This window comes from Kogia breviceps, chromosome 12, assembly GCF_026419965.1.
Source record: "Kogia breviceps isolate mKogBre1 chromosome 12, mKogBre1 haplotype 1, whole genome shotgun sequence".
Lineage (NCBI taxonomy): Eukaryota > Metazoa > Chordata > Mammalia > Artiodactyla > Physeteridae > Kogia > Kogia breviceps.
In genome coordinates, this window is record NC_081321.1 from 7718569 (window position 1) to 7736525 (window position 17957).

Below are 17957 nucleotides of genomic sequence, written 5' to 3' on the forward strand. Positions count from 1 at the left end.
TTTTCCTTTTGGGGTAAAAATTTTATTTTTGAGTAATTTCATACTGCACATTTTCAAAGAGAGTCACATAAGAAAGCAAAATGTTATCCTCCCCTCATCCTCAAAATAAATAAGAAGGGCATAAAATTTCTTTTTAACTCATGACACTTGGAAGTTTAGCACCAGCATCCAAAATGAACAAAAAAGGGAAAAAAAGCATTTACTACATATTTTAGATTTCTTTGGTTGGGAGGGGGTGTCTCCCCATGTGGTATTAATATTTCTTCTTTCAATTCATATTACCAAAACAGTAAAAACCAGGAAAAAAATATAAACCTAGTGGCTGCTGAAACCGGGGAGGTTGCTCTCTTGTTCCGTGCAGGCATTCCTAAGATCTCAGCTGCTGGAAAAACTGGCTGACGCTTTCCTCGTGTAGCTAGCTGTTTGCTTCGTAAAGAATAGTAGTGAGCGTTCTAACGTCCACGTCTTGGTTATTAGTCTTCCACTTTCTTGCTTGGACGTTTCTTTGGTGTCGGTAAGGTTGCGGTCTGCTTTTTGCTTTATTTTTTGAATGGTCATTAATTCTTTAGGTCACCTGCAAAAAATTCAAATCAAACTTATGAAGAGTGACAAGATGACCAAGAGTTAAAGAATAAAAAGGCAAAAATTATGTTTTTTATGTAGTTCAAAAAATCAATTTTCAAAAGCTCTAAACAAAATCTTACACTGTGTATCTTTTATAGATTTGTAAACTGAAACATTAATTTAATGGAAATTTTTTTTCTTTTTTTTTTTTTTTTTTTTTGCAGTACGCGGGCCTCTCACTGTTGTGGCCTCTCCCGTTGTGGAGCACAGGCTCTGGACACACAGGCTCAGTGGCCATGGCTCACGGGCCCAGCCGCTCCGCAGCATGTGGGATCTTCCCGGACCGGGGCACAAACCCGTGTCCCCTGCATCGGCAGGCAGACTCTCAACCACTGCGCCACCAGGGAAGCCCAATTTAATGGAAAATTTTTAATAAAACATTTTTGTAAACCAGAACAGTCAGTACATAATAGTAAAAATTCTAGAAAAGAAAATTATCATCATGAAGCCTTTTCAAATAAATGATACTATAGCATTGATAATTCTTCATAATCATTTTAGTGGCTGTACAATATCTCCTAATATGGATATACCACAATATTTAACCACTTCTGCAACATTAGATTGTAAATAGAAGAAATTTTTTCCCCCTATATTTTGGATTATTTCCTTAGGAACAATACTTAAAAATAATGTCACCAAGTAAAAGTTTATGGTCAAATGATTAATATATAATTCCGTCAGTTAATGCGAGCAAGTGTGAATATGGACTTTATTTCTATAATAAACTGTCCATGCTACCCAGAGATAAAACAGAATATTCTCAGCACAGCAATTGTCTACCTAGCGAAAGGATAATTGAAATCCTAAAGCTCTGCATATAAATGCAGATAGCATTTAAAAAGTAGAAACTTAAAATGATCTAAAAATTTTACAAAATCTGAACAATTTTTGGAAAAATAACACTACTACTATGAGCTTTACAACCTATCTTTCAACCAAAAGCGAAGTCCTTATTTATGTAATGAAAAGAACAACCAAGAAATACTAAAAACTTACTTTCAGGACTTATTAGATGAAAAACCCAGAATGAAACCAACTATGGCTTATAAATTCTTGTAAGACTCGCTGAGCCAGTCTTTCTAGTGTATTTCTACCTGTATAAATACAATTTCCAGGATCTTTAAGAGAGGAAAAATAACAGGAAGCAACAATAAAGAAAAACAAGCTAACTTTTTTTTTTCTTTTGGCAGTGCTGGGTCTTTGTTGCTGCACACGGGCTTTCTCTAGTTGCGGCGAGGGGGGGCTACTCTTCGTTGCAGTGCATGGGCTCTAGGCACACGGGCTCAGTAGTTGTGGCTCGCGGGCTCTAGAGCTCAGGCTCAGTAGTTGTGGCGCACGGGCTTAGTCGCTCCGCGGCATGTGGGATCTTCCAGGACCAGGGCTCAAACCCGTGTCCCCTGCATTGGCAGGAGGGTTCTTAACCATGGCGCCACCAGGGACGCCCAAAACAAGCTAACTTTTATGGAGAGGTTATTCTTCACCGCGTCCTGCTTAATAAGCACCTCATACGTGTTATCTCACTAAGTCTTTGCAGCAACCCTAGTGGGGAATCTAGTCAGTATCCTCAGTTTACCAGCAGCCGACAGTACCGCTGCAGAGGATAAATCAACTGCTCAAGATCATTCAAGCAAATGACTACTAGCTCCTGCACTGGATATATAAACCCACGGGCTCTCACGTACTACAGATACTGCCTCAAAATAAATAATGTTGGTTATCAAAGGGAAAAGGGAAGAAAAAAACCACATTCTTGTTTATTCTACAGATCACAGTCCTCTGTTATTAAAATGAGGCCTTGTCAGGCACTTAAAAATTATCAAATTGGCCACAAGGTGTCACAAAAGTAAAACTTTCTAAAGTTTTCTGAGATGGTGATAATAGTTAATAACTGTCTATCTAGAAAAATGAATTTGACTCTCATCGACTCTGTCTGCATATTTGCATCCCCAATGCCTAGCAAAATAAGATCAGCCTCAGAGATATTTCACCACCAAAGCTGCTCTTTCTCCAGAATCCTGATGGAGATCGGAAAGCTGGCCCAGATGAAGTACAGAACTAGTTGAGAGTGATCTGCGCTACTGTTGAGAAATCAGTGCTACTCAAAGAGAATATCGGCTCCTGTGCCGGCCGCCCGAGCTCCTACCCGCTGATGGTGAGGGTGCCTGGGGAGCCGGATGTTACTCGATGCCGCTCTGCTCGGGGGCTGGAGCACGGCTCTCAGACGGTGCTTCACCTGCCTTGGTCTGAAACGCACAACAAATCCACAAACCAGAAATTAATGGAGTCATACGGCAGTGAGAGTTCAAGACTGAAAGGTCTCACAAGTCGGGATGTGTGAAGGTAAATCACTGTGCAAAGTCTTAACTACTCTTAAAGTATGAGGAAAAAATTAGAACCACAGAAGAATGGCCTCCAAATGGCAACTAAACACCACCACTCTCCACAGCAAAAAGCCATTAAAAATATACAGTTGCTGGGGCTTCCCTGGTGGCGCAGTGGTTGAGAGTCCGCCTGCCGATGCAGGGGACACGGGTTCGTGCCCTGGTCCGGGAGGATCCCGCGTGCCGCGGAGCGACTGGGCCCGTGAGCTATGGCCGCTGAGCCTGTGCGTCCGGAGCCTGTGCTCCGCAGCGGGAGAGGCCACAACAGTGAGAGGCCCGCATACCGGAAAAAAAAAAAAAAAAAAAAAAAAAAAAAAAAAAAAAAAATATATATACAGTTGCTTCCAACGTGCTGAGAAGCAGGTTCCTCTCTCTAAATGCTGTCTTTTGTTTGGAAAGCTCTAAACGTTCTAGCTAGAATGTTAACTGGTTGAATTCAAATATTTGGTTTGTGATATGTGCGGGGCATTCTCTCGCTGTCTGTCTCTCTATATATATATATTTACACACACACACACACACACACACACACACACACACACATATATAAATGAACAATGTTATACACAAAAATATATGATATATATTATACATATTTTAAGTCTCAGTTTTCAGATTATAAAACCACTCTTAGAAGGGAATACTAAAGCTTGACATGATTAAGGATGATCTGGCAGCATCCCCTCCGGCTGGCTGGACTCACCTCTTTGCCATCTTGTGCAGGAGCATTAGGAGGACGGGGGCGACGCCGATAGTTATAGGGGCGCCGGTATCCACGGCGAGCAGGTGGCTGGTTTGGACCATTGGCCGCTTGTTGATTCTCTTTATCTTCAGCCTCTCCAACCGCTGGGGCAGGTCGTGGGCGAGGAGGGCCCCTAGAGCAGAGAACACAGGAGAAAAGAGAACAGATGCCCTCAAGAACATCAGGTTTGGGCTTCCCTGGTGGCGCAGTGGTTGAGAGTCCGCCTGCAGATGCAGGGGACGCGGGTTCGTGCCCCGGTCCGGGAAGATCCCACATGCCGCGGAGCGGCTGGGCCCGTGAGCCACGGCCGCTGAGCCTGTGCTCCGCAACGGGAGAAAAAAAAAAAAAATCAGGTTTTTAAATTTTATTTATTTCTTTATTTGGGCTGCGCTGCGCAGCTTGTGGGATCTTAGTTCCCCAACCAGGGACTGAACCCGGGCCCTCAGCAGTGAGAGGGCGGAGTCCTAACCACTGGACCACCAGGGAATTCCCAGGTTTTATTTTTAAAGATTAAAAAGTCAAGGGATCGAGACTTACTGCTAGAATTATGCACAGGCAAGTGGCACAAAGGTGTGGTGAAAACCCCATCTTTCTGTCATCTTCCCCCTTCACCTGAACACCGTGAACAAACATGTACCGAACATACACTATGATCCTACCAGGCACTTTGCCAGGCACGGAGGATGGAAAAATTAAAAAAGAAAACCTCTCCCGTATCTGCCCTCCATGGACAGCGTACAGTGGAGTCAAAGGGGATTCGACGTGGGGAGCAAACGAACATCGCTCGCTGTGCGCCAAAGCCTGTGCTGGTGTGTTTTCACGTTAATTATCTAATTTAATTTCAGGGCTAATTCTGTGAGTTTAAGATTTACAGTAAGAAAACCAAGAGGTTTAAAGAGGGTAAGTATTTGGTTGAACCATAAAGGATTGCTGCTTTTATAGGTCAAAAAAGGTCAAATGCAACACTTTGATCACACAGCTAGAGATTGACAGAGCTGGGGTTCACATACACTACTGTCTTTTTTCTGTTTTCCTGAAGACATTTCTATGAAGCCTCTTTTATTTCCAAAGTCCTTTGTAATGAATCATTAGAATGACTATGTCTAACTCTGAAACGAATCTTGGGAGAAAAGAAGATGTAGCGTGGTACAAATCCTTCCCCAAATAATATACTTACTCGCCTCTCAATAAACCCCTATTGCCACACTTCAGGGTGGTATGGACGTCATTCAGGAATGGAGCTCCTCAAGGACAGGGTAAAGGAACAGGAAGGCTTATAATATAAAAAGCTTAAAAAGAATCTTAGGGAGTCTAGCCCAATCCAGTCTTCACAAGGGATAAAGCAGAAATAAAATAACACTCCTGCACTAATCTTTTTTTTTAAAATAAATTTATTTATTTTATGTATTTATTTTTGGCTGCGTTGGGTCTTCGTTGGTGCACATGGGTTTTCTCTAGTTGCTGAGAGCGGGGACTACTCTTCGTTGTGGTGCACAGGCTTCTCATTGCAGTGGTTTCTCCTGCTGCAGAGCACAGGCTCTAGGCACACAGGCGTCAGTAGCTGTGGCTCGTGGGCTCCAGCAGCTGTAGCTCACGGGCTCAAGAGCGCGGGCTCAGTAGTTGTGGCGCACAGGTTTAGTTGCTCCGCGGCATGTGGGATCTTCCCGGACCAGGGCTCGAACCCGTGTCCCCTGCATTGGCAGGCGGATTCTTAACCACTGCGCCACCAGGGAAGTCCCTCTTTCACTAACCTTAACAATGTTGGTAGTAGTACTAATCGATTAATTTATCGAGGGCTTACTATACAAGGCATCATACTGATTACCTGAAACGCCTTAGTACATCTAACCCTATTGACAGCGGTAGAATATCCCTTACTGTCCACTGCATAAGCTGGTGACTAAGTCTAAGAGGAGTCCTGAAACTTGCCGGAGGAGATACAGCTACACAGGGGCTGCTAATCGTAGGGTGGGGATTTAAACACAGACGATGTGATCTGTAGGCTGATTTAACCCCCGCATTAGACTGCCCCGGTTATCAGAATATTCAGTGTCCCAAACACTCGCTGGCAGCCAACTCTCCCTCCATTCATAGCACCACCACTGAATGAATGACCCATCAATTCATTTCTGCTTATCTCGTTAAATATAATAAAAAAAAAAACTCCAGTATGACTTTACATCATGGGAAAGTTCTCAGAAGCAAACGCTGCTCTGGTACAGGGGTAACAAAATCCTAACCGTTAAGCAGGGGCAATGCCACCCAGCCGTGTGAAAACATGGATCGCAGAGCCCCTCCCACAACTTGGACATATGGTCCAAACAGCCACACCTTCTCATTCATTACACAATAAGTCCACAAGACAGACCCGCAACGTCCTCTTCCATCCTACTGTCGCTCACAAGTTCTGCGATGGGTCATCAGCTCTCAGAAAACGTTACCCACCTACGGTACCTTGCGCGGTAAGTCGGATTTCGATGGACTGGTCCCTGAAGTTGTGCTCCCTCTGGGACTCCATCCTTCATCTCTCCAATCTCACCCGCCTAGGAGGAGGCAAGGAGAGCCGAAGATGAGTGTCAGGCTACAGGATATGAGACACGGCACACAGTTGCCTTCAGAAATTTTTTTTTTTTTTTTTTTTTTTGGTGGTACGCGGGCCTCTCCCTGTTGTGGCCTCTCCCGTTGCGGAGCGCAGGCTCCGGACGCGCAGGCTCAGCGGCCATGGCTCACGGGCCCAGCCGCTCCGCGGCACGTGGGATCTTCCCGGACCGGGGCACGAACCCGCGTCCCCTGCATCGGCAGGCGGACTCTCAACCACTGCGCCACCAGGGAAACCCCAGAAATTTTTTTAAAAGGAGAAAATAAAAGGCTTCATTACAGGGCTGGGAACTCTCAATTCTAACAATGAACTATGTACTGATTAGATCTGTGTGAATGACAGGAAAGAAAGAAAGACTCATTCCCACTAGACAGTCTTTTGCCTTATCCCCGTACACCTAAACTTATTTTACGATATTAAAAATTTTGAAGTGTTCCATTCACCTCTTGAAAGAAAACCTCTAGTACAAAAGGCAATGGAGTGATGTACTACGTTGGCGTAAAGAGAATCTTGTCAATCTTTTCAAACTCAGACCCACTCATTCTACAACCTGGGTATCCCTTCAATACGGTAATGGTTTCTACATTCAAAGGTTCCACCACACCTTCACCTCTGATTTCTTCCTTTCACAATTTTTTCCTTTCATCTGTTTGCATTATTTACTGAAGTACAGCATTAAAAAAATAAAATATCCTTCCTTGAGAAATTTATTTTAAGCTGGGGAAATAATATATTGCAGAACTTCCAGGGGAAGATAGAGCTAAAAACTAACAAACAAAAAATCCCACCAACAATCTCTGAAATTCTTTATAATACAGCCACATCTCAATCTTTTTTTTTCCCCCCTCAAAAGTAATATCCCTTCCTTCTCCGTATTTCACTAAGAAAAGAGAAGCAATGAGAAGAATCTCCACGTTCTTTCACCATCAAATCTACCAACCTGCTGCATTTGCTTTTTCTTCTCTCATTACACTCATTAAGTGGTCCATGCTCATAGCCAAAGCCAGCCCCTCTTTCTGGCCTGCTAGGGCACTTGAACTCTCAATCCCCCACCCCCCTTCTCTCCTCCATGATTTCCGTCCAGGCATATAAACGTGCTGAAATAGCACCCATCTTCTCCAGCCTTTTTCTTTAATTAACCACAAACTTACAGGACAGCTGGAAGTATACACTCTAATCCTCAGACTCCATTTGAGTTTCACCAGTTGCCCCAGTCATGTTCTTTACAGCAAAGGGACTCATTTGGAACCATGCCTTGACTCTAGTTGTCTCTTTATCTGAACAGTTCTTCAATCTTTACTTGGTTTTCACAACCTTGACACTTTTAAAGGTTACAGGAGCAGTTATTTTGTAAAATACCCCTCAGTTGGGGCTGTTTGGTGTCTTCTCATGATTTAGCTTACGCGCCTTTGGAAGGGAAGCCACAAAAGCAGCACTGGATTCTTCTCACCGCGTCCTGTCAGACGGCCCATGGTTTCAATCCGTACCGTTACTGACAGGGGTCACTTTGAGAAGCAGGCTGCTCCATGCTAAGTTTACTCTATCCCCCTTTGCAATTTATGTGGATTTTGTGAAGACGTACTTTCAAAGTCTGTAAATATTCCACTCCTTATCAAATTCAATATATTTATTTGTCTACACCTGTAAAGACTCATGGTTTTCTATGCTATTCAACGAGTTATAATCTGTTCCTATCATTAGTGGCCAATGGGAACCCTTTCCAGCTGGCTCATGGCCTGTTGGGCGTGTCTCCAGCACTCTTTGAGCACTTCCTTGCTTTCTGGCACAGCAAGATGTTCCAGGCTCATATTGTACACTCTCTCTGGCCTGGCTCTGAAATCAGCCGTTTCTCCAGAGGGGCTTCTTTTTATTGGAGAATGGTATTTATAAATGAAAAATCGGGGGCCAGGTATGCTCAATGCTATTAACGTGTCATTGACTTCAGGCCATTTTAGTAGGCAGAAATAAAGAACACACACACACAAATACATAGGCACATACACACACTGTAAGCTACGCATGCGTAAATGTGTGTGTGTGTGTGTGCTGTGTGTGTGGCGTATTTGATCTGCCCAAGAGAAGATCTCCAAATGACTTCTGTGTCTCTGCCCAAAGCTGGCCTTTCTTCACAAAGGCACACTTTACTCCTCACACCACACGTTCACTCCATCATCACAGGTTGCCCCTTCCATGCTGAAAACGCTTCCTAAATCTGACCACTCCTCACGCCTCCACTGCTAGCACTCTAATCCATGCCCCCCGACCCCCTCTCCACGGGGGAAGTATGTTAGCTGGTCTCCTTACTTCTGCTGCTGCCCCCCACCGCCGTGGTCTAGCCTCCTTAAACTATCCAGTGATTCCTCAAATACGTTTCTTCCCTCTTTAGATCCCTTAACTGGCTTTTCATCACATTTGGGGTAGGTCAATAGTTCTTCTCTTGGTCTACCCAGCATGCCTGACCCGCCCTAAGATAGCACCTTCATCTCACCTCACCCCTCTCTTCCCAAACACATGAGCCTGCCTTACTTCTCTGAACGAGCAAAGCTGCTGCTTCCTCAGGAACTTTGATACACACACACACACACGCAGACACGCACACACACACAGAAACAGCAACGAACATGTGTAAAGGATAAGCCTTTACTGGAATGATAGAATGGGAAGAGAACGGACAGACAGACTGAGTTTAAACCAAGCTCTACCACTTCTCGCCCACGTAACCTTAGGTAAAAGTTGCTAATTCTTTAAACTACTCAAATCCCTTCATTTGTAACAACAACAACAACAATCTGGATACCACTGCCAACTCCATAAAACTGTAGGGAAAACTAAGAACTGATTTCAAACATCTGTCCCTTGGTGGATGCCAAATAATGTTGCTCCTTTTCCTCTGTCATGTAGTTCTTTTCTCACAGACTACAAACAGCTGATTTAGCTCAGTAACCAATTCAACTTATTTTTCAAATATCTAGAATTATTATCTTTAAAAAACTGGAATTCAGGCTTTCCTGGTGGCGCAGTGGTTAGGGGCCGCCTGCCGATGCAGGAGACACGGGTTTGTGCCCCGGTCCGGGAGGATCCCACGTGCCGCGGAGCGGCTGGGCCCGTGAGCCGTGGCCGCTGAGCCTGCGCGTCCGGAGCCTGTGCTCCGCAACGGGAAGGGCCACGACAGTGAGAGGCCCGCGTACCGCAAAAAAAAAAAAAGGAAGTCCTCTGGACACTGATATATGATGCTACATTACGTCCTCGGTACAGAAGGGAAATACTATTGGCCTGCATATTTTCATTTTTTTCCTGTTGTGTCCAATAAATTTCACAGTTTTGTATAGACAACAGTAGAAAATGTTGGCAGAGACTTTTCCATTTGGCCTCAACAATCTTTACCATCTCCGAGATCTCTCTGTAGCTTTAAGCCATTTACATGGACAACCCGGAAGTAGCCTAAGCTGCACAGAAGCAAGTTTTACGAATTTTCGCTGGTGCTGTTGGTTGGCTGCAGCCGACTTCTATCACTGAACATTAACCATGGTATGTATTAGGAGGGTTCTAAGGAAAAACTGTTGACGATTTCATGTTAGCTATTAAATGGGTAAGAATTTCAACCCAAGTTAAGAGAACTAACTGTGGTCACCAGAATATGCACATTTTCAAAATTAGTTTTCAACCTACTCTTCCGCCCCGCACCAAAGAACCCCTTTGCTCTGAACCTCCCATTCCTAAGGTGAAATATACTTTATTTCAAACGATCTAGCAAATAATCCTCATCTTCTCAAAAAAGTATGATACACACGTATATGCTAATACTAAGAAGGATTATTTCAGGAAGGTACTACTAATGCCCTAAAAATAAGTGTGTATTACAATCTCCCTGACTTCCTGTCCTCATTTCCTAGAGGCGCAGGGTGCTGCCCTCTAAAGAAACCTACTATGCCTCATGTACCCAATCTCTCCATATATGTAAGGCTACTTGTTATTTTTAGCACATTTGTCAGGGACAGCTGTTAAAGAGTAGAAGGGGAAAAAAACAAGAAGCCATGTAGCAAGAACACAGTCATGCATGATAGGAAGGGAAAAGGGCAGCAAAGAACAGACTGAACATAACGTTCAGTCAAAACACTTAGTAAAAAAACAAAAACCAAGGCTAGTAAGAGGAGGAAGTTGTAGCTGGTAGTAACAAAGATGATGTCCTATCCCGAGATTACCAAGTTTACTGGGAACTGCAAAGCTGTTAAAAGGCTTATTAATTACAGGTCAAGTTCATGATAGTTGTATCAATATTTTGCAGTAAAAAGGAGAACCAATGGAGAATCAACAATCTCCACTCTGTGTTAGGTTTTCTTAATAATCAACGCTATTTCATCTAAATTAAGGACTTTATATAGACCTTCTCCATCCTGAGGCATCACACTAAGGTCTTTACCTTTGATTTAATCATCACAACCCCACAGTGAGGCAATTATCTCCATTCAATGGATGGCCAAGTTAACCTCAAAAGCTCACAGACGAGGCAAGATTCAAATCCAGGCCCGCCTGGCTTCAGAGTTCAGCGCTTACACGTACCACCCGTCTCTACTTTACGTCTCTCATTCTTCCATAAACTAGAACCGTACCCTGTCCACCCAGCGTCCCCGGTTATAAGCATGGCCCAGGTGGTCGTGCTTGTAGAAGTGTGACTAGAATGACTGCTCTGAGAAGGCTGCCTAGTCTGCTCTGGAAGCACCAGGAAGCCAAAAGCAAGGTTTGATTTCTGGCCACTGGTGCCGCAGGGGGCGGGGGGGGGGGTGGGGGGAGAGGAGGAGGAGGAGGAGGGGAGGAGGAGAGGAGAGGAGGAGGAGAGAAGAGGAGGAGGAGGGGAGGAGGAGGAGGAGGAGAGGAGGAGGGGAGGAGGGGAGGAAGAGGAGAGAGGAGAGGAGAGGAGAGGAGGAGGAGGAGGGGGAGGAGGAGGAGGGGGAGGAGGAAGGACGGAGGGGTGAGGACTGCTGAAGAGGAGCCCCCGATGCAAGTTTACCTGCATTCCATTGGGATGGGGAAAGACCCGGGAGCGGCGGTCAGAGGTCTGTCCCACGTGGTAAGGCGGGAAGCGCCGTGGGTACTGGGGGCGGTACTGGGGGCGGTACTGGGGGCGACGCCGCTGACTCAGGGCCCCCGAGAGCTGCCCCTCAGCGGCGGAGGCGCCAAATCCTTCGCTGCCGCTCCCTTCCTCCTCCTCCCCAGCGCACTAGCGAGGCAAGGAAACAGAGATTCAGAAGACGCTTCAGTATGGAGGTTCCTTAAAAAACTACAAATAGAACTACCATACGACCCAGCAATCCCACTACTGGGCATATACCCTGAGAAAACCATAATTCCAAAAGAGTCATGTACCAAAATGTTCATTGCAGCTCTACTTACGATAGCCAGGACATGGAAGCAACCTAAGTGTCCATCAACAGATGAATGGATAAAGAATATGTGGCACATATATACAATGGAATATTACTCAGCCATAAAAAGGAACGAAACTGAGTTATTTGTAATGAGGTGTATGGACCTAGAGACTGTCATTCAGAGTGAAGTAAGTCAGAAAGAGAAAAACAAATACCGTATGCTAACACATATATATGGAATCTAAAAAAAAAAAAAAATGTCATGAAGAGATTAGTGGTAGGACTGGAATAAAACACAGACCTACTAGAGCATGGACTTGAGGATATGGGGAGGGGGAAGGGTAAGCTGTGACGATGTGAGAGAGTGGCAGGGACATATATACACTATTAAATGTAAATTAGATAGCTAGTGGGAAGCTGCCGCATAGCACAGGGAGTTCACCTCTGTGCTTTGTGACCACCTAGAGGGGTGGGATAGGGAGGGTGGGAGGGAGGGTGACACAAGAGGGAAGAGTTATGGGAACATATGTATATGTATAACTGATTCACTTTGTTGTAAAGGAGAAACTAACACACTATTGTAAAACAGTTATACTCAAATAAAGATGTTAAAAAAAATAAAAAATAAAAAAATAAAAGCTTAAAAAAAATAAAAATAATAAATAAATAAATTTTAAAAAAGAAGATGCTTCGGCAAGATGAGAACCAAAGAGAACCATGTAGGGTGAATGTCGATGGAAGAAAACGATCTCTCCCCCAAAGGAACAATCCCCTCTATTAGACGGACAAAAATGCCTTTAACCCAGATTATCAGGTGATAACCTGGGATAAACCACATTTAGATTCAAGTAGATCCACACACATAAAATACCAAGAAGCAGAAAGGCAAGTGCAATCAATCTCTAACGAATTTAGTTCGCATCTAGTTAGAATTGGTGAATGTCAGCTGACCAGCCACCCAAAAAACATATACAAGTTTAGAATATTTAGCTCCACCAAATGTGTCTCCCCCAACATTGGCCATCCACTGGGGCAAAGGTGAGAAAAATATGTTTTGTGGTGTTATCAACAGGTAGTGGCTTGCTTCCTGGAGCATTTCTCAAAGTAGGGATGGGGGGGGGTCTCTGAAACCCTTCCCGGGGGTTATTGAGATCAAACTATTTTCATAGTGCTGGTAAGATGCTATCTGTCTTTCCCCCTCTCCTTCTCTCATGAGTTTGGGGGGGGGGAATCACCCAGAAACTAGAGTGACACGTGGCTTCTTGGCAGCCCCAATGCAGAAGGAGCTGTGAGAATCCATCTGTCTTCTATTAAACCAGAGATCAGTGATTTACAAAAAAAAAAAATCACATAAAGCAACACCACTCCTCTCAGTTAAAAAATATAGTTTTCATGAAAAAAACGTTCTTTATGTTTACAAGTAATGAGCTTATTTTAAATAAACTAAATCTTTTAAATTTCTGCTTTACTTTCTAATACAATAAATATTAATAGGTATAAACACACGTAAACAAAAACTCGGGGATACCATATTTAAACATATAAAAGGGTCCAAAAACCAAAGAGAACCACTGACTTAAGGCATGATTGATTCTCTTTATATGTTTAGGAATAAAGTTTTAATTGCACTTTAATAGACAGTAGTAAGTAATAAATACAAACGGTTTCTGAATATAATAAACCTTATTAACAAAGGGAAATACTGACTCATTTTATATTTTTTCCTGATTTAAACTACCACATCACATACTAATATTTTATATTAAAAAAAACAAGCAAACAGCTAAACATCCCTCAAAGAAATTTTTATTTCCAATCCTACTTTACAGGGGGATTGCTGTGCCAAAGGTAGTCTTAAGGGAAGCAACTATAAGTTTTAAAAATGAACAAATTTAAAATGAACAAAATAAAATGACTGACATCGGGGTTGAGGATAGTTAAGATTGAGGGCCCTCCAGAACAAAGCTCACGTGGGCAACTCAATTCCCAAAGAGGAAAAGCTTCAACTACGGTCTCAGCTAGTCTAACTTCAGAAAAACTAAGCCATTCTACACTTTATAAAGCCTGTATCAGGTACAATCCTCAATTATGTAAAGACCTATTAGCGTAGAAAATGTTCACCAAAATAGTAAGGTTTTCTCTTTAGGTTTTCTGTATCTCTATAGCCTTCTGTATCTCTATAGTCTTCTATAGCCAGATCTTTCTCGTTAAGAGTTTTACAAAATAAGAACAATGGTGGTGCCATTGTTACTTATTGTTACTCACTTGTTAACTAACAGCTTATTGTTACTCAATAAGCTGTTAGGACTTAAAGACATCACAACAGAAAACCCTCATTTATGTTTACTTTCAGAATTTTGATAATTTCTAAATATCTTTCACATGCATGACTTCAGAATTTCCAGCTGAGGAGAAAAGCCTTCAAAGGAAAAGTTTTCACTAAAGGTTTTCGCCCACTTTTACTTCTGAATTAACCTAGAAGTCAAAGTAATTACAACTAGAACTCCGTGAATCTGGTGAACTTGAAAGAGTAAATGCTATGGTAGCTCATTTCTATCACCCCCTACACAGCTTATTTTTTAAAATCACATAGGATAAGCAAAACACGGGTAAGAGATATATAGAAATAGAAAAACAAGATGTCATAAGGAATCTGATAAAAATCAGTTTGGGCTGCGTGTGAAGATGACAGAATGAAGAGAGGAAGCATTTAGGTAAGCAGAAAGATATTAATCTATCAAAGTGTATAGATAAATCATTCTCAATCTGCAAATACTTTCTTCTGGTGAGATTTTTCAAAAGTTTTCCTTGGATGTTATACATAGCCACAATCCTGTGCTCACAAACCATCTTGTGATGCTAAACCTTCTTCTTATCCTTGAAACAGACTTAGTGTTTGGATTTCATTCCATAGTACCAATCCCAGGTACTAACTCTAGAAACATCAAAAAATGACTCACATCTAATAGGACCCTCATGACCACAAACTGGACGGGAGTCTCTCTGGGTGCCTTGAGAATACTTTAAACTGAGCCTCCTAAGCAAACTCCAGTTGGACTGGGTTGTAAGCCCTTCCATCTGGATTGGTACCAATCTAAAGAACTAATAATCCAGAGAATTACTTACTTCTTCCTTACTTTGAAATGATGGGAAATGCTATGCTAAATAAAATAGCTACGTAACGGAGGCAAATTACTTGATGTTTCTGTGGCCAGCACTGTTCATCACTTATTCCTGGGCCGTTCCCCATTCCTCCTTGCCAACCAAAGGCTGACTTTCTTAGACGTTAACAAGGGAGGAACAACAGATTCAAGCCAGTCACAGGAATCCCGGTCCCCGTTCGCCGTGAATGCCGCACGGCACGGTTCTGGCTGGGTAAAAGAGCCAAAGCAAGAGAAAACCTTTTTGACAGCCTTGGCACAGCGACCTTCATTAAGCCTTCTCATTACAAGATAATTAGATGACTGTTCCTTGCAGCCAAACACATACAAACTGATACAACTGCTGAATGGCACGTTTCCCATAAGACCAGTAGCTACAGATAAATTCTGGACATGAAAAATCTCCCATCTGCCCCCCACCAAAAGAAAAGTGTGTCTCCAGGAGAAGATACAGCATTTATGTGCTCCAAGTATACACACTTGAGTTTAGATGTGTGCATTTCTTCAATCACTGATCAGAGAGAGAGACAAGGTACATTACGTACATTACGGGGCGGTCCACGGCGTCTGCCGTAGTAGCCGCGTCTGTAGCGGCGCCGATCAGCAGCATAGCGGCTCCCTTCCACAGGAACGCCATCCGGGCCAGTCACGTTGGCTGCTTCCGCACCCTGAGAAAGGGGAGAAGCAAAGACGGCCTCGGAGTTAAAAAGAAGCCAAAAGCACGGCCTTAGACAGCCAGAGGGTTGAACACGGGCAGAACATACTAGAGATTCCTTCGGTGACCTAAAAAACACACCCATGTTTTAATAAGGTTAGCAAGATGCTTGACGTCCTGACTTGACTGCATACAGCTCGACACCTGAAACTAACACAACACTGCTAATCAACTCTACTCTAATATAAAATAAAAAGTTGAAGAAATAATAATAATACATGTATACAGCTTGTCTGCTTCCACAACCTTTGCCTTCTTGTTTGATTCAAGAGCAGTATATATCTGTTTAAGCAACACAAACTGGTAAATATAATGCGACTGTAACGAAGGAATGCTAGACCAGGAGGAATATTCCTCACTGGAAAATAACTGAGATAATGTTCTCTTCCTAGAAAATGTTGAAACCTCTGTTACTCTGCGAGGTACTACGAGAATCCACTTGTGGGCTCACATGGCTCTGTCCAGCACTAAGCTACTGAGAGGGAAACCTCTCCCAGCTCGGCGGCAGCGGGAATGAAGGGTCCTCGACTTAGCGTCCGCATGCATATACACAATGTCCACAAATGCAGCCCCTCTCCAAACCACCTTCTTATCCTTGAAACACAGTTAGCGTTCGGATTCTCATACGGACAAATGGATAAAGTAACGCTTCAAAAGTATAAAAAGGAGATTCAAAAGAGCACATTTCCCACTCTACATTAATTTGTATAACCTCAAATTCTGAAAATATACAGAGGTAAAATTACCCTGGCAAAACAAAATTTTAAGAGCTGGGTGAGACATTAGAGATCATTACAGGCCAGCATTTGCGGGTAGATAATTTGAAACTCCAAGAGGTTTGCAAGATACCCTGGGGACCACATTGGTAACGAAATCATTTAAATTTCTACATTAGGTGGAATAAAGTCGTTTTCCTTTCAAAACAGAGAACAGTTTGAGAGCTGCGAAGAATATGGACTACGGAATGAATGGTGTGTATGTGAAAAGAGCACTCACTTGGGAGTGAACTAGTCATTCATTCAGCTCGTAACTCAGCAGCCACGATCAGCCTCCATGGCAGCAGTACCATATACGGCTTTAAAATGTTTTTATTCTTATCCTATATTGTTTTACCTAGAATATGCTGTTGATTAAAAACAAAGCATAAAGAACATTACTAATACTGGAATTAAGCATATAACAGCATAAAAAAAATCTGTAGATGCGTGTCAAGATGATCCATTAGCTTCTTGGGCTGTTCTTCATCTGAAGATGGTTGTTATACAGTCTCTCAAGATGCCTCTGGCTTTCCAAAACCCAAGCCAAAGAGAAAACACAACGATTATATTTGATTTGAATCTTCTTTTATTGAGATTAAAACATTCTTTACTGTGTATTATTTGTGCAGAAGTGCTTACAAATCACAGCCTAAAAACTTTACTCTTAGAAAAAGATACCCGTGTTTTTTGGTCTCCTATTATGCACATGTTAACTTTTAAGAAATAAATGTTATTTTAAAAACCTTAAAGAGAGATATCTTTTGCCCCAAAGCAGCTTTTATCTATTTTTAATACTATAAAACAGTTTAATTTTAAACTACACTTGAATATACCTTTGGTACCAAAATAAGTCATTTTATACCTTGAGAAATTAGCTTTTCCTTCCATGATTAAATAGGGTTCATTGTTTTTTAAAACAGAAATTAAAATGTTCTTTTGTACTACATCAAACAATGTACATAATGACAAATTTATAAAGGGCTGAGAGACCATTTACTATGCAAGAGAGCTGGGCCAGCACCCTGGCTACCCCGCCACCATTCCTCTTACCTTCTCTCCTTCAACCACATCAAACTCCACAGTTTCTCCATCTCCTACACTGCGCAGATATTTCCGTGGGTTATTCTTCTTGATGGCAGTCTGTCAAGAGAACAGAAAATTTTAAATGAAGTCCGTGCCAAAACTGGCCACAGATTTCACTGCTCTCAAGTTTACTGGCTATACTGAAGAAATTGTTGATCTAACATTACTTTTAAAAATTACTCTCCCAAGTAAGCTGGATCTCCAAAACAACAACAAAACCAAAACAAAAAACACTATAAAACTATGTTCTACATTACTGTCTTGATTCATGTTAGCCTTCAAAATTCATCTTGGCAGGTGGGTCAAACAATGTGCAGTTGTAGCCTGATGACCTAGCGGTGATACTGGAGAGGTGAGTTCCCTCCCTCTGTTAAGTGTCTTAGATTCAGACTCTATCTCCATCAGTGCAGCGGGCTTGGGGGGGCGGGGGGTGCCTTCATGAAATCTTATATACACACATAAACACAAAAATACGCGGACACAGATTTCTGTACACAAGAGAAACTGCTAACCTCGAAGAAATTT

General features: G+C 42.7%; 1 protein-coding gene across 2 annotated transcripts in view; it reads right to left on the bottom strand.

Moving 5' to 3' along the window:
- YBX3 (Y-box binding protein 3) overlaps positions 1 to 17957 on the bottom strand; it is a 25056-nt gene continuing 7099 nt past the window's right edge. The window contains exons 4-10 of one of the 2 annotated variants that reach the window (XM_059082657.2): positions 17400 to 17489; positions 15422 to 15544; positions 11358 to 11567; positions 6196 to 6293; positions 3712 to 3883; positions 2771 to 2870; positions 1 to 574 (exon numbers count right to left, since the gene is read on the bottom strand). In XM_059082657.2, coding sequence (XP_058938640.1) covers positions 2805 to 2870; positions 3712 to 3883; positions 6196 to 6293; positions 11358 to 11567; positions 15422 to 15544; positions 17400 to 17489 — 759 coding nt within the window. In that variant the 3' untranslated portion in view covers positions 1 to 574; positions 2771 to 2804. The remainder of the gene's footprint in view (positions 575 to 2770; positions 2871 to 3711; positions 3884 to 6195; positions 6294 to 11357; positions 11568 to 15421; positions 15545 to 17399; positions 17490 to 17957) is intronic. The other variant, XM_059082660.2, reaches the window with a different exon arrangement.